Below are 15,682 nucleotides of genomic sequence, written 5' to 3'. Positions count from 1 at the left end.
GCAACAGCTAATAATGAAGAGGCTGAAACAAGAACTAATTTTTATCTTCCATCAGTGATAAAATCTTGACATATTAACACTCGCCCCCTCAAAAAAAGAGCCTTCAAGACCATTGTTTTCATCTTTTTTTTTCTTTTTTCTTTAATAGCAGGCACCATAAGTGTGCCAGGAATTTGCAGACCAAGGGACCAAATACCAAAGCCTATGTCTTGCCTAATCTGCATAGATGACACTGAGCAGTTAGGCATCTGGCCTTAAAAAGATATAGCAGTGCTCATCCAGCTCAGTACCAGCCCTTCATGTTGACCATTACTGCTCTCCTTATTGGTTCTGTCAACCCCACGTGCCGTCTTCTTTCCACTCCACACATCTTACACACCTCCATGGAACCAGGATGTCAGTATTCCGTACATGTGATCACACTTTGGCCCACATCATGGAGTCACGAAGGGAAGCTGCTGCTGCTGCTGTCATCTTCCTTCGTCTCCTCCTCACCCACACATTCCTTTGCCTTTTCTCATGCTGCTTCCGCTTTCTAGACACCTAATCAAGAAAGGTAGCTGAGTGAGGAGCAAATTCAACCCACCTACTCAATTGCATTTAACCACTTTTTAGAATCCCACCCAACTCTTCAGGCTCATCTCAGGTGCTACCTCTTTTAAGGTGTCTTTTTTCAGCCCCTCAAAAAAAACGTAGTCACCCTCCACTTTGAAACTTAACAGACTTAGGTTAACAAATCTCCTTTATTACCATTATATCACAATCATAGCCATGCTGTAACTCCCCGATTCTCCCGTGCCTTCTGAATGCAAACTTTCTAATCTACTATCTACTTGACCAGTGTTATTACTGTTGTTTCTGTTATCGTTAGGTACCATATTAAGTACCTACTATGAGCAGGCACATGCTAGTAGCTTTAAGTACACCTTCTCATCTTATCCCGTCTTCTCATAACTCTAGGAAATAGGCACATATATGGGGGCTTCCCTGGTGCCTCAGAGGCGAAAGCATCTGCCTGCAGTGCAGGAGACCCGGGTTCGATTCCTGGGTCAGGAAGATCCCCTGGAGAAGGAAATGGCAACCCACTCCAGTACCCCTGCCTGGAAAATCCATAGCCTTGTAGGAGATGAGGCAAGTGATACTTAAGAGGGGGAAGTGAATGGCCACAGGTATCAGCTACTAAGTGGAAGACTTGGATTCTAACACAGGTCTATTTCTCTGCAAAGACCAGACTCTTTCTCTCATACTAGCTCCTTCATTGATAGAACTCTCCAGACAGCTGAAGGAAATGGACTGAGTCCCCTCAAAAAGTCTGGAGCAAGGCATTGCAGAGTCAACAGAAGCAGGAGAGCCAGTTGATCTTGACCAGCTCTACCAGCTCCCAAGAGAAGGGGGAGGCTGGGCAGGACAGGATGTTAGGCATAGTCAGAGTGGTTCCTGGGCAAGTTATCTTTGGTGTGATTTGAGAAGAATCTCATGGAGCACTTGGGGCTGTAACGTATGCAGAAAGAAAAAGAAAAAAGCACCTTGTATTGCAAGTGTAGGAGGCGGATAGGATGATAACCTGAGGCAACATCTATGTCCTTTCAGATTCAAGGAGGACAATAGCCATAAAGACCACATATGTATCCAGGTACACATACTTGTACCTGGATATGTTTGAATATAGAAGGTATGAAATTAGTGCACATACATACTTGTTTGTGTTACTGAAAAGGAGTCAGCTTCTCTGGTCTCCTGACACCTGTATGTGAGGTACACACAATTGTATTATAATCATATAGGAGACTTAACAACTATCCTAACTTTCTTTTTTAGACTTTCTTCGACCTCTCTAGCTTCAGTTTCCTCATTTGTACTATGGGCTTAATATTACCAAGCACACTTCTAACTAGAACTGACGACTAGAACTTCCTACAGTGATGGAACTGGTCCTTAGCCACATTGTCTGATATCATGGCCACTCATCACATTGCTATTAAGCACTTGAAATGTGAGTAGAGCCACTGAGGATGGCATTTTCAGTTGTATTTGATTTTAATAACCACTTATGGCTAGTGACCTCCATACTGCACAGTGCAGCTCCAGACCAATGAATTAAAAGAATTTTCTTCCTCTTAACCCTTTTCTCTCATGAATAAATCTTTAAGGTACTTTTGTTGTTGCTGTTGTTGTTGTTGTCATTATTCTCCAGATGAATCATGCTTAAGAAGTTAACAGGAAAGGAGGCATCTAAAGAATCATCAGCACAATCACAACAGTTAATCTGGCTCTAACATTTTCTTTTGATAAAAATAGAAAGCAGAGTATGATCCACATGTACATTTTTCTGCATTTAGCATATGTGCCAAGACAAGTTACAGAGCATGGCAACATGCATGCCTTGGATAGAGCACTTTGTCCTGGGTATGGACCCCAAGAATCTATGTATTGAGCCAGTACAAAGGCTGTGTGTCTTCCTGCAAACAGCTCCTTTAGTCTTTAGGCCGTAGAAGACAGAACATAGATGACTTGGTGGGAGATAGACAAGAGTTTTAGGTACAGGCATAGAGATATAGACTTGGGTATAGGTGTAGGTGTGGGTACAGATGTAGACATAAAGACGAAGATGTAGGTGTATGGATATAAAGATAGAGAGACAATCTCCCAAGACATATTCTCCTGGGAGTTCTGAGAAAGAGCTTCACTTCACTGCAGAACCCATCCTTGCTTAAAAACCAAAAACAAAACAAAAACAGACTTACATATGCCAAGATAACATTTTCAAGAGTTGGGAAAAAGAAAATCCTGGAAACAATGGTCACTGAAGTCCATATTTTTCACTACAAAAGCTCTCACTCCTGCCAAAGACTATCCTATTCCTTCTACACACAGTATCTCACACAGACTCTACAGCAGTCCTACAAGAACACTCATAGCATGTTTTATTGATGACATGACTCTGGCTTGCATTATAGCTATAGTTTGTCCAAGGAAGTGGTTGAACAATGACTCAAACTCAAGACAATTTGTCTATATATCTGTGCTCTTCAACACTGTTCATTTTATATACCAGTGACTTGGAGTTTGCTATATTATCCAAAGCCCTTTCTATTGGGTAATTCCAATTAGAAATGTATTTCAAGTCCTTTCTCTACATCTGCATCTCTATTCCTGCTGCACTTATGGACACAGCGGGAGAAGGAAAGGATGCGGTGAACTGAGAAAGTAGCATTGACATATATACACTATCATGTATAAAATAGAGAGCTAATGGGAAGCTGCCGTATTACACAGGGATCCCAGCCTGGTGCTCTATGATGACCTTGAGTGGTGGGAGTCAGTCTCAAGAGGGAGTAGACGCACACACAGACACACACATATGTAGTTATGATTATTACTGACTTGTGTTGTTGTGTGCAGAAACCAATGCAACATTGTAAAACAGTTATCCTCCAATTTAAAAAAATTTAGAAAAAGAAATGTATTTCTCCTATTGTGCTGAAATTTGCCTTCTTATAACCAATCCTCCTCTCCACCTGCAATGTACACATATATTGGTGCTTGTTCTGTCCTTTGAGGCCACAGGGGACAAGCCAGCTCCTGGTTCTCCAGGGTTTATACAGAGTAATCCTGTTCCTCTCCACCTTGGCTTTCTCAACTACAGAATAAATATACACAGGTCTGTATTCTTTCCTCCTGCGAGATCTTTTCCAGACCTTCCATCACCTGATCACTTCCTAGGAAGATAAGAAGTGCTTCTGCTTGTGCTTCCTAAAGACTCATTCTCTGATTTTAAAAGCCCTACTATCAGAACATGATCCTTCATGTCTAACTTATATGTAACAAACTGCAACCTAAAGTAATTTTCCCCAGGTCTATCCTCAGAGGAGACATGAATCAGTCAGCTATCTGTATGAGAATATTTTACATTTTTAAAGGTTGTTATTTGCTTTGAATGTTTGCTTCTCTGGTGTAAATATTTCCAATTCTAGTAAATTTATCTTCATACGGTTTACCCCCTTACACATCAGTGATTTCTGCAGCTCCTCTTTGATCTAGATCCAAGTTGCTGCTGGGCTTAGGACTGGATTCAATGCGGAGGTTGAACTGAAGCAAAAGTAGGCTATTAGCTTGGACTCATGCTAGGTTTTGTTCCTCAGAGTACAAAAAAATAGCAGCTACTTTTTAATGTGTACCTCGATACCATTTTGGGTGTTTTCTGTGCAGATCTTTAATTTATAATTCCCTCTGGAAGGATTTTGATCCCTCATTGTACAAGTGAGGTCATGGTTTAGAGAGGATTAATAGCTTTCCTGGCTTCCTAGGTGGCGCTAGTGGTAAAGAACCTGCCCACCAGTGCAGGAGACCTAAGAGATGCAGGTTCAATCCCTGAGTCGGGAAGATCCCCTGGAGAAGGAAATGGCAACCCACTCCAGTATTCTTGCCTGGAGAATCCCATGGACAGAGGAGCCTGGTGGGCTATGATCCATAGGGTCTCAAAGAGTAGGACACGACTGGAGCGACTTAGGATGGACGGACAGGTAGTTTGCCCAAGTCATAGAGTTAGTGAGTGGCATTTGTACTCTGGTATGTCTAGTTCCAAAGTCTAGACATTTTCCACCATGTTGAAGGTATAATGAGTCTTTCCTGAAATGCAAAAATATCCCCCTGCCCTCAGACCACCAGGAGCCAATATGGGAAATACACAACCCTCAAGAATCACATTTCCTTCTCCAAACAGTAGAGCATTTGGCTGTGCCAGTGCGTGTCTCTTACACACAGAGTGAGAAATCCTCACTCAACCCATATTCCAGTCAGTGTTTCCCAAGACTCCAAGACTTCATTGCCTTTAAGTCTCAACCAGTGATTCTAACAGCCTTTTAGATGGAAATTTAAGTCGTTTAGCAACACACACAAAAGTCTTGGGTAAAAGTCCAAAAGCATTTCAAACTTGGCCCGTGGCCCTTCCTCATAAGAAAAAAAAAAAAAAGAAAAAAAGGCGAAGAATTGATGGGAAGAGGGTGAGAAAGAAGGACTCTGTGGAAGGCTAAGAGAGGTCAAACAATTGTAATAGAATACCCAATCAATAAATATTTGTCCAGTAAACAACTAAGATGGGCTATGGTGGCTTGAAAGAGGACAACTTGCCAAGTTCTCCTCTTCATAATAATTTTCATCCAGTGGACTTGCCTACATCAAAGATCCACAAATTCTTCTTAGGAACCTAATTTGAATAATAAAGCATACTGAGGGCCACCTTCTCTCTGTGTCCTCATATGGCCTTTCCTCTGTGCACAAGACGGAAAAGCCAAGTCAGAGAGAAATGTGGAGCCTCTTCTAAAGGACACCAATACTGTCATCAGATTAGGATGCAGCCCTCATGACCTTCAGTTAACCTTGATTACCTCCCTAAGAGCCTTATCTCTAAATATACTCACACTGAGGGTTGAGGATTCAATCATGAGTTTGAGGGGAGGGGAAGAAGAAACACTCAGTAAGAATAGTTTAAGTACTTGTTGATTACAGAAGACAGCAAGGGCTCATGGATACCTTTTCTGAGTCATCTCTTGCCCTTGGTCATAGCTTGGATAACTGGTCCTGGAACATTCTGTCAGGTTCTTCTAAAAACCTGATATTTTAAAGTTTTAGAAATAAAAAGGAAGAGAAACTAAAGTTCAAAGGTATAGAATATTGTTTCAACCGTCACATTACAAGTAAGATGTTAAGCTGGAATAAATACTCAATTTGCCTTCTAAAGTCTTGCATTTTAACCTTTGCTTCCCACAGCAGAGGCAAAGCAGCAGATGGAGTTAATTTCAGATTGGAGAGTCAATAATGAAGGGAGAAATTATTCAACATCTATGGGACTGTGACCTTCATATCACTCAGTGTGCTCACTCAGCAAATATTGAAGGGATTCAGGAATATATGAAAGATTTCCTTGTTTTCACTTACATCGTTACTTTGCCTCTGATATTATGATCTTCACTGTACAGAAGTAAAATAAGACAAATGAAAGTTATATAACTTACCCAAAGGCCCAGAGTTAGGGCTTAGATCCAAACCACATCTGATCCGTCTTATTCCAAAGTTTTGTCCTTTCTCCTGTCTCCTTATATTTCCAAATACTGAATTGTGAGTGAAATCATTCCTTCATGATTGCAAAATTCTTTTAGTGACCATTTTATGACCACACTTCAGCACATACTGAAGGAATAAAAGGAGATCTTCAAACACAGGAAACAGAACATCAAAATTAACTAAGAACTGCAGATATTCAACAGATTCAAATAGCAATAGACACTAACAAGCTTTGGCTTTCCTTTGTTTACTCGTAGGAGAGAACTCCTTCAAGAAGATTAGGAACAACTGATTTGGATTCTGCTCTCTGCTTCCAAATCCCCAATTCTACCTAAGAGTGAGATACCCTAGGACCACAAGCACCCTGAGACATTCAGCCAAACTCACCTCCACCATGGGGGTCATGACTCAGCTATGGGCAGGCCTCTTCCTAGCTCTGCTTGCCCTTCCGGCCGAAGGTGGCGTCCTCAAGAAAGTCATCCGGCACAAGCGACAGAGTGGAGTGAATATCACCCTGCCAGAGGAAAACCAGCCAGTGGTGTTTAATCACGTCTACAACATCAAGCTGCCCGTGGGGTCCCAGTGTTCAGTGGATCTGGAATCTGCCAGCGGGGAGAAAGACTTGGCCCCACCATCAGAGCCCCAGGAAAGCTTCCAGGAGCACACGGTGGATGGGGAAAACCAGATCGTCTTCACTCACCGCATCAACATCCCCCGCCGGGCCTGTGGCTGTGCAGCTGCTCCTGATGTCAAGGAGCTTCTGAGCAGACTGGAGGAGCTGGAGAACCTGGTGTCTTCCCTGCGGGAACAGTGCACCTCGGGAGCGGGCTGCTGCCTCCAGTCTGCCGAAGGTAGGAGCTGGTGATGGGTCCAGCCCCTCACTGTATGGATGGGAGGAATGGTGAGCCGGGCAGGATCCGTCAGTTGTTTCCAGAGTGGGTTCCCTGGGGAACCAGCCTCAGAAGGTGTTCATTCAAAAGAGATTTAATGGACAAACGACTATGGAGAATGTAACCACATCTAGTAGGCTCTTGGAGACTCATGGTGACAAATGTTTCAGAGGAATTTTCAGGCCTCTGAGAAAGCTTGCTTTGAGAAACCCTATCTTACTTTTAAGTACTAGTTTCTAAAACGAGGGCTTCCCTGCTGGCTCAGCTGGTAAAGAATCTGCCTGCAAGGCTGGAGACCTGGGTTTGATCCCTGGGTTGGGAAGATCTACTGGAGAAGGGAAAGGCTATACACTGCAGTATTCTGGCCTGGAGAATTCCATGGACTGTATAGTCCATGGGGTCGCAAAGAGTCAGACACGACTGAGCGACTTTCACTTCACTTCTAAAACTTACTTTGACAATGACATGTGCTCATTCCATACTCTGAAACGCTAATAATGTATTTTGAAATCCCTCACCCAAAGATCATTCTCTGAAAGGTAGTAATGTACCCCCATCACCCTGTTGTATAAATAAGGAAACTAAGGCCAAAAAGGAAGTTGGGATTCCCCAAGGTCCTGACATAAGTGGCCAAGTTAGGACTTAAATGACAGTATTCCATACCCTGGTGTTCTCACAAAGTTACAGCCTACAGTGATGTAAAATTTGGAGGAAATAGGAATAAACATGCCAGTTTAAAGGCAACAATGATGATGATCACATGTGAACTAAGTCCTTTATGTACTGGGTTGGCTTGTAGCCTACAGAAAACCCAAATGAACTTTCTGGCCAATCCAATACCAGGCACTATCATTCACTGTCTCATTTAATCCTCCCAACAACCCTTTGAGATAAAGTTTAATACCCCCATTCTATAGATCTAAGAAACGAGACTCAAAAAAGTTAAGCAACTGGCACAAAAAGACACAAGGAGTGATAAGAAACAGGAGCTTTGGAGGTGCCTGTGTTTCTCCAGAACTCTGCCTGTCTCTTTTTTTTTTAAGGAATTTTGCCACTTGGGAATTTTGTCTTCATTTCCATTCCCTAAAGTTGATAGAAATACACGGGTTTCAACAAGGCTAAATCAGAGGTGAAAAATATCTATTTCTGCCACTCATAAAACAAACAAAAAATACTAGAAAGTATTTTGACAGATTATTCCGAGAGCAGCTCCAATCAAGAGCAACCTGAATTGTCATAAGTTGAGGCTACTGTAACTGCGTGGACACCAGGCCCTTCTGCAGTGGCCGGGGCAAGTTCAGCACTGAAGGCTGAGGCTGCATGTGGGAACCCGGCTGGAAAGGCTAATCATCATAAAAATAAACCCTAATCATCATAAATTGAGAGTACTGTAGGACATCCTTTAGGTTTCCAAGGCAAAAAATAGTTTATGTACAAATTAGTTCATCTTCCACTTCTTTCAACCTCTAGTAAAATGCAGAGGGGATTTACAGAATTGGCCTAATAGAACCCAAAGGAATGGCTTAAAAAACTCATTAATGCAGTGCTATCCATTAGAACTATGAGCCACTTACATAATTAATCATAACGTTTCCAGTAGTCATACTAATTACGTGAAAAAGGACCAGGTAAAATGATTTTAATCATTCATCCAATATAGGTAAATAATCTTTCAGCTTGGAAACTATACAAAAATTATTAGTGGATATTTTACATTCTTTTCTTGTATGCTGTCTTTGAAATCCAGAGTGTTTGTCGTTCACATTTAGAGCACATCAAAATTCAGGCTAGCCACAGTTTAATGGTTTAGAGGCCAAATGTCTCCAACAGCTACCATACTAAATGACATAGGTTTAGATTCTCACTTTTCAAGCCAACTTTTTTCTTAAAACTGACTTCCTTCCTGCTGTCAGGAAGGAGATACAATGTATTAATGCAGCTGTATTTAGATGCAGATAAAATGGAGCAAGTTTTGTTTGTTTCTTTCCCTTGATTGCATGGAGGCCACACCTGCCACTGCTACAACTTAAGCCAAGACGTTATGGAAAAAGATGGATGCACATGAGCTTTGTGGGGGCTGCTGCTGCTGAGTCGCATCAGTCGTGTCCGGCTCTGTGCGACCCCACAGACGGCAGCCCACCAGGCTCCCCCGTCCCTGGGATTCTGAGTCTAATGGAAAGTTGTCCTAGCAGAATTAGAAAGCCACTCCTTGGCTGCCTCATTTCAGTTACTGAAAATTTAGAAACCTTTGGTCACATAAGCACATATACCGACTTAAGTCAACCAAGACCCTCTGCAAGAGGAAATCAGATTCAGCACAACAGTGGGTCCTTAATGTCCCCATTTAACCCAATCGACACCAGGTGAGTGGGCCATGGGTCCCACCTGACCGATGGAGAATCTGAGTTCCAGAGTGTCTAAGTCATTTTGCAAATGCAGCACAAATATTGAGTCAAGGCATCAGAACTGAGTTCAGTTCAACAATTATTTCTTGGTGAAACACTTATTTTCTTACATGGCTAACCTCGGCTAACTATGGGAGAAGTACAAACACAGCCCAGCAAGATGCATTCCACAGGCAGTGGTTCGTAACCCTTGGAGTCCCAGGAATACCTGAAAATTTGATGAAAACGAGTCTTCTCCCCAGGGATGAAAACACATACACACATACACGTACACACACAATTTCAGAGAGTATAGCTTAAGAATGCCTACCTAGTGTCATTGGTTGTGAAAGTGTTAGTCATTCAGTCATGTCCAACTCTTTGCAACTATATGGACTGTAGCCTACCAGGCTCCTCTGCCCATGGAATTCTCCAGGCCAGAATACTGGAGTGGCTTGCCATTCCCTTTCTCCAGGCGATCTTCCTGACCCAGGGATCAAACCCAGGTCTCCTGCATTGCAGGCAGATCCTTTACCATCTGAGCTACCAGGGAAACCCAAAGTAGAAGACCAGCCCAACGTGGGGCTCCAACCTATGACCCTGAGATTAAGAGTCACATGCTCTAACAGACTGAGCTAGCCAGGCAGCCTCACGGGATTTCACACAATAAGCAATTGATTTTCAAGCCAGACAGGGCCTGAGAGGCCACCTTGCTCTAACGGAATTTGAATCTGGGTTTTGTGGGTAGAAGCCAAGAAAGCAAGCTGCCCCTGCTCAGAGAGAGACTCTGTTCTCTTCCCTGCAGGCCGCGTGGACACCAGGCCCTTCTGCAGCGGCCGGGGCAACTTCAGCACGGAAGGCTGCGGTTGCGTGTGCGAACCCGGCTGGAAAGGCCCCAACTGCTCTGAGCCCGAGTGCCCAGGCAACTGTCACCTGCGCGGCCAGTGTCTGGACGGCCAGTGCGTGTGCAACGAGGGCTTCACCGGCGAGGACTGCGGCCTGCTGGCCTGTCCCAGCGACTGCAACGACCAGGGCAAGTGCGTGGACGGGGCCTGCGTCTGCTTCGAAGGCTACTCCGGGCTCGACTGCAGCCAGGAGACATGCCCGGTGCCCTGCAGCGAGGAGCACGGCCGCTGTGTGGACGGCCGCTGCGTGTGCCAGGAGGGCTTCGCGGGAGAGGACTGCAGGGAGCCCCTGTGCCTGCACAACTGCCACGGCCGCGGGCGCTGTGTGGAGAATGAGTGCGTGTGCGACGAGGGCTTCACGGGCGACGACTGCGGGGAACTCGTCTGCCCCAACGACTGCTTCGACCGTGGCCGCTGCCTCAACGGCACCTGCGCCTGCGACGAGGGCTTCACGGGCGAGGACTGCGGCCAGCTCGCCTGTCCCCACGCCTGCCACGGCCGCGGCCGCTGTGACGAGGGCCAGTGCGTGTGCGATGAGGGCTTTGCGGGCCCGGACTGCAGCGAGCGGCGCTGCCCCTCCGACTGCCACGAGCGCGGCCGCTGCGTGGACGGGCGTTGCGAGTGCAACGACGGCTTCACGGGTGAAGACTGCGGAGAGCTGCGGTGTCCCCGCGACTGCAGCGGCCACGGACGCTGCGTGAACGGGCAGTGTGTGTGCGACGAGGGCCACACCGGCGAGGACTGCGCACAGCGGCGGTGCCCCTCTGACTGCCACGGCCGTGGGCGCTGCGTGGACGGGCGCTGTGAGTGCCAGCCCGGCTTCCAGGGTGACGACTGCGGCGAGATGAGCTGCCCGCACGACTGCCACCAGCACGGGCGCTGCGTGAACGGCATGTGTGTGTGTGACGACGCCTACACGGGCGAGGACTGCCGCGAGCTCCGCTGCCCCCGGGACTGCAGCCAGCGCGGCCGCTGCGTGGACGGGCGCTGCGTGTGCGAGGACGGCTTCGCCGGCCCTGACTGCGCGGACCTCGCCTGTCCCGGCGACTGCCACGGCCGCGGGCGCTGCGTGGACGGCCAGTGCGTGTGCCTCGAGGGCTTCACCGGGCCCGACTGTGCGCAGCGCAAGTGTCCCGGCGACTGTCACGGCCAGGGCCGCTGCGTGGATGGCCAGTGCGTGTGCCTCGAGGGCTTCACCGGACCCGACTGTGCACAGCGCTCCTGTCCCAACGACTGCAGCAACTGGGGCCAGTGTATATCTGGCCGCTGCATTTGCAATGAGGGATATGCTGGGGAGGACTGCTCCCAGGGTGAGTAGCAGCCTCCAGCGAACTGGCGTCAGGGGTTGGCATATGCTGGAGATCTTTGTGTTACACTAAACACAGACACACACACACGCACAAGCACATGCTCTCTGAAGGAGCCCTGGTCTCTCACCTGTTTCAGAGCTTCCTATTTGGGGGTCAGAGGCTCAGAGAGGTTCTGGAATTGTCCCAAGGACACACAGCTTATAGATCACACAGCTGGTACCTGAATCTGGGTAATTCCTCCATGCTGAGTTTCACAATAGGTGCCCAAGATAAGGTAGATGAAATGGTTACCTCCCTTTTGCTAAACATCAACCTTCTTTCCTACTCTACACACTGACATGTAAAACTGACATGACATCATAAACTAAATCCCTCTTTTTGGATGGAGTTAAAATTCAACTCCATTGAATGGACAGTGAGATTACATAAAACAAACTGGTTTAAATGCATGCTCAGCTAAAGACCGGTGTTGATCACCTGTGAAGCAGACTTGTCTTAAATCATCTTTTTGTTGCTGTCCTTGATCCCAAGGACTCTGAGTGCCTTGGAGGAGCATTAGCCCAGCAGTTAGCACAGGACATTTACTCAAGTCAAGAGAAACACACAAAGACCAATAATGTTCACGTTTAATGAGGGTCTTTGTACTTCCCTTATCCACCATATATACTCGTAATGGAGAATTTCAGCTTGATTAAAGCCATCAGCACATAAGAATAATCATGGGGCTCTGTGTTTGACATGGCCAAGCCAGGGATGCCTGTATGGAAGGAACACCAGTCTGGCAGGGAGGAGAAGTGAGTTCCAAATGTGGTGAGTAAGTGAAGTAGAGCAAGTCCCAATCACCTCTAAGAAAAGGAAAGAGTTGGACTAGATGAACCTAAAACACCCTTCAAGGGCTAAGGATATATGACTTGAAGTTCAGAGCAGAAAGCCAAGCTCAGGCTGCACTTTGTCCTGCAGATGGCCTGAATCTGAACTAAGGTCCAAGGAATAGAAACAAGTTGAAAGCCACATTGCAGACCTGGAACTTGACCCTGAAGGCAAGGGGTGGCCCCCAAAAGTTTTGAAGATGAGACACAGTAGGCTGGACCTGTCTCTTCTGCTGCCAATCACAGAGTCCCCAAATCTTCTAAAATGCAGACTCATCAAGTACGCCCCTGCTGTGACCCATAGAGTGTGTTACTGACACCATCTGACCCAAGCTGTCCTTCCTTATCCCTGACAGTGTCCCCTCCCAAAGACCTCATCGTGACAGAAGTGACAGAAGAGACCGTAAACTTGGCCTGGGACAATGAGATGCGGGTCACAGAGTACCTCATCGTGTACACGCCCACCCACGAGGACGGCCTGGAAATGCAGTTCCGGGTCCCTGGAGACCAGACGTCTGCCACCATTCGGGAGCTGGAGCCGGGCGTGGAGTACTTTATCCGCGTGTTCGCCATCCTGGAGAACAAGAAGAGCATTCCAGTCAGCGCCAGGGTGGCCACATGTGAGTGCACAGAACCCCTCTTGGCAGTCTCAACTGCCCGCCGCCTGCCCAGTGCATAACCCACCCCCACCAGCATGTGTTACTGCCTCACCTTTGCCCCACAGGTCAATGGCTGACTTCATACAGTTACACCAGCTAAAACTCTGGAATCCAGTGACATCCACTGAATTTTTTTTTAAAAAAGGTTGAAATACAGTTGATTTACAGTGTTAATTTCTGCCATATGGCAAAGTGATTCAGCTATACACACACACACACACACATATATATATATATATATACATTTTCCTACAGCTTACTGAATATTTTTAAAGACACTCCTCACATGCTAACTCATATAACTCACAATAACCCTGTGAGACAGGAGCTATTGTTAACCCATTTTACAGATGAGGAAACTGAGACCCCCAAATGGTTAAGCCTCTTGTTCCAAACCAAACAGTTAATAAGTGGTCGAGATGGAATTTGAACCCTGGCAGTCTTGAGTACTCTGTTCTACTATTACTTTTCTGTGGAACTCACTGTAGAAATATTTAAAATATTCAAAAGTGGAAACGTTAAGTTTCAAGTTATTCTTCCTTTAAGAGTGCAACATCAGAAAAATTACCTCCACTCTTAAAAAGCAAGTTGTGGTTAGAAATTGGTCCTTTTTTGTTTCATAAGAATAACCTTAGCTGCTTTTTATTAAACTTGTGCTTCAGGCCAGGAACCACGGCCAGCAGTCATTGTGGAATACATCATTTAGTCTCAAAACATGCCCCAGGGGCAGGCATACTTACACTCCTTCTTTTGGGTGAAGAAACTAAGGTTCAGGGCATTGTGCTCAACTCAACCTAGCACACAAAAGTTGTGATGATCGAGCTTATGATCATTACATATGATCAGCCAATATGTCTGACTCTAAAGTCTATGCTCATATTAAGTTTAAGCATATGAAATTATAAATATTCAATCATATAGCTGGCCCTTATATTAATTTTCATGATGCCTCAAAGTCAACAGCATCCCAGAGGAACCTTTAAAAAGACTCCAGCTCTGACGATCAGCCCCGTGGGGTTTGGTGAAACGATGTCTGTCCTTCCCCATCACACATGGACCCATTCTTAACCTCCTCTCTGTGCTCTTCCTGACAGACCTGCCTACACCTGAAGGTCTAAAATTCAAGTCCATCAAGGAGACATCTGTGGAAGTGGAGTGGGATCCTCTGGACATCGCTTTTGAAACGTGGGAGGTCATCTTCCGGAATATGGTAAGGAGCACAGAGGAGGAGTGGGCATGTTTGTCCACGAGAACCAGAAAGGTGTTCATGGGGCTCTGCAGACTTTTCTGTCAACTCCGCTTCCTTGGCTTTGGGTGGGGGACAAGGCTCTAATTAAAAGGGCTTTCCAGGTGGCACAGTGGTAAAGAATCTTCCTGCGAATGCAGGAGACACAAGAGATGTGGCTTCTATCTCTGGGTCCGGAAGGTTCCCAGGAGGAAAGGCAACCCATTCCAGTGTTCTTGCCTGGGATATACCGTAGACAGAGGAGCCAGGTGGGCTATAGTCCATGGGGTTGCAGAGTTAGACATGACTAAGCACACAGGCACTCAAGGCTCTAATTAGACCCTGTATATTTGCATATATTTCACTTGATTTTAAGAAATCAAAAAGCATGGCATTTAGGACTGAGTGCCTAGACAAATAGATGGCAAGTCACCTCTAGGTTCTGATTGCCTGTTACAGTCTTGAAATCTCCACTCAGAGGCAATAATGTGTATATAATAATGGTATATGTAGTAACTGATTCCATACAGCAGAAACTAACGCAACATTGTAAATCAACTATACTCCAATAATGTTTTAAACAAAGAAAATTAAATGGTTTCTGTCTCAAATGCCTCCAGGCATATCTGAGATTGAGCATCCTTTCTCTCTGTGCCTAAAAGCACATATGAAACAGGAAAGTGGGTCCCTGAGTTCAAAGCCAGGCTCTGCCACTTACAACTATGTGACGACGGATGCCAGTTCCTTCATCTATGAAAGGAAGGATTGATTTCGTGGCTCCAGAGTGCCTGTGCTTCTCACACCTCTCAGTTTTCTTGGGTGTCAAAGGGGTGAGTAGAGAGGTCTATGGGAGGGTGTCTTTATCGTCTCTCTATCCTCACCACCCACCACACTGATTAGATGCTTAGTAAGTGCCTAGTGAACAGATGGAAGAAGGAAAGAGGAAAGAAGGAACACAAAATGAATGAATCACATAAATGAAGGGTCTGGCATTGCCTTAGGTCTTATGAAGGTGCCTCTGTATTTCAGAATAAAGATGATGAGGGAGAGATCACCAAGAGCCTGCGGAGGCCGGAGACCACATACCGGCAAACTGGCCTGGCTCCCGGGCAGGAGTATGAGATATCCTTGCACATCGTGAAAAACAATACCCGGGGCCCTGGCCTGAAGAGAGTGACAACTACCCGTGAGTATTACCTTTAACACCACTGTAAAGCTTGTCGTACTGCAAAGCACCTCTAGTTGGTAGCATGCTCTCCTACAGACCAGCAGTGTCAATTCACCTTTGCTCCCTAAAAAACAAGCTCCAAACTTAGTAGCTTAAAACGATTGCACGTGTGTGATCAGGGGTTGGACAGTCTTCCTGTTCTCCGCTGG

The 15,682-nt window shown here is 45.9% G+C and overlaps 1 protein-coding gene across 13 annotated transcripts in view; it reads left to right on the top strand.

Moving 5' to 3' along the window:
- TNC (tenascin C) overlaps positions 1-15,682 on the top strand; it is a 102,139-nt gene that overhangs the window by 24,525 nt on the left and 61,932 nt on the right. For all 13 annotated transcript variants that reach the window (XM_040237645.1, XM_040237678.1, XM_040237623.1 and 10 more), the window contains 5 exons: positions 6,321-6,914; positions 10,143-11,552; positions 12,778-13,041; positions 14,175-14,290; positions 15,335-15,491. In XM_040237645.1, coding sequence (XP_040093579.1) covers positions 6,458-6,914; positions 10,143-11,552; positions 12,778-13,041; positions 14,175-14,290; positions 15,335-15,491 — 2,404 coding nt within the window. In that variant the 5' untranslated portion in view covers positions 6,321-6,457. The remainder of the gene's footprint in view (positions 1-6,320; positions 6,915-10,142; positions 11,553-12,777; positions 13,042-14,174; positions 14,291-15,334; positions 15,492-15,682) is intronic.

The sequence above is a fragment of the Oryx dammah genome, unplaced genomic scaffold (assembly GCF_014754425.2).
Source record: "Oryx dammah isolate SB20612 unplaced genomic scaffold, SCBI_Odam_1.1 HiC_scaffold_1, whole genome shotgun sequence".
In the NCBI taxonomy this organism is placed as follows: Eukaryota; Metazoa; Chordata; class Mammalia; order Artiodactyla; family Bovidae; genus Oryx; species Oryx dammah.
The sequence above is the reverse complement of the archived record's forward strand: the minus strand, read 5'-3'. Positions and strand labels throughout refer to the sequence as shown.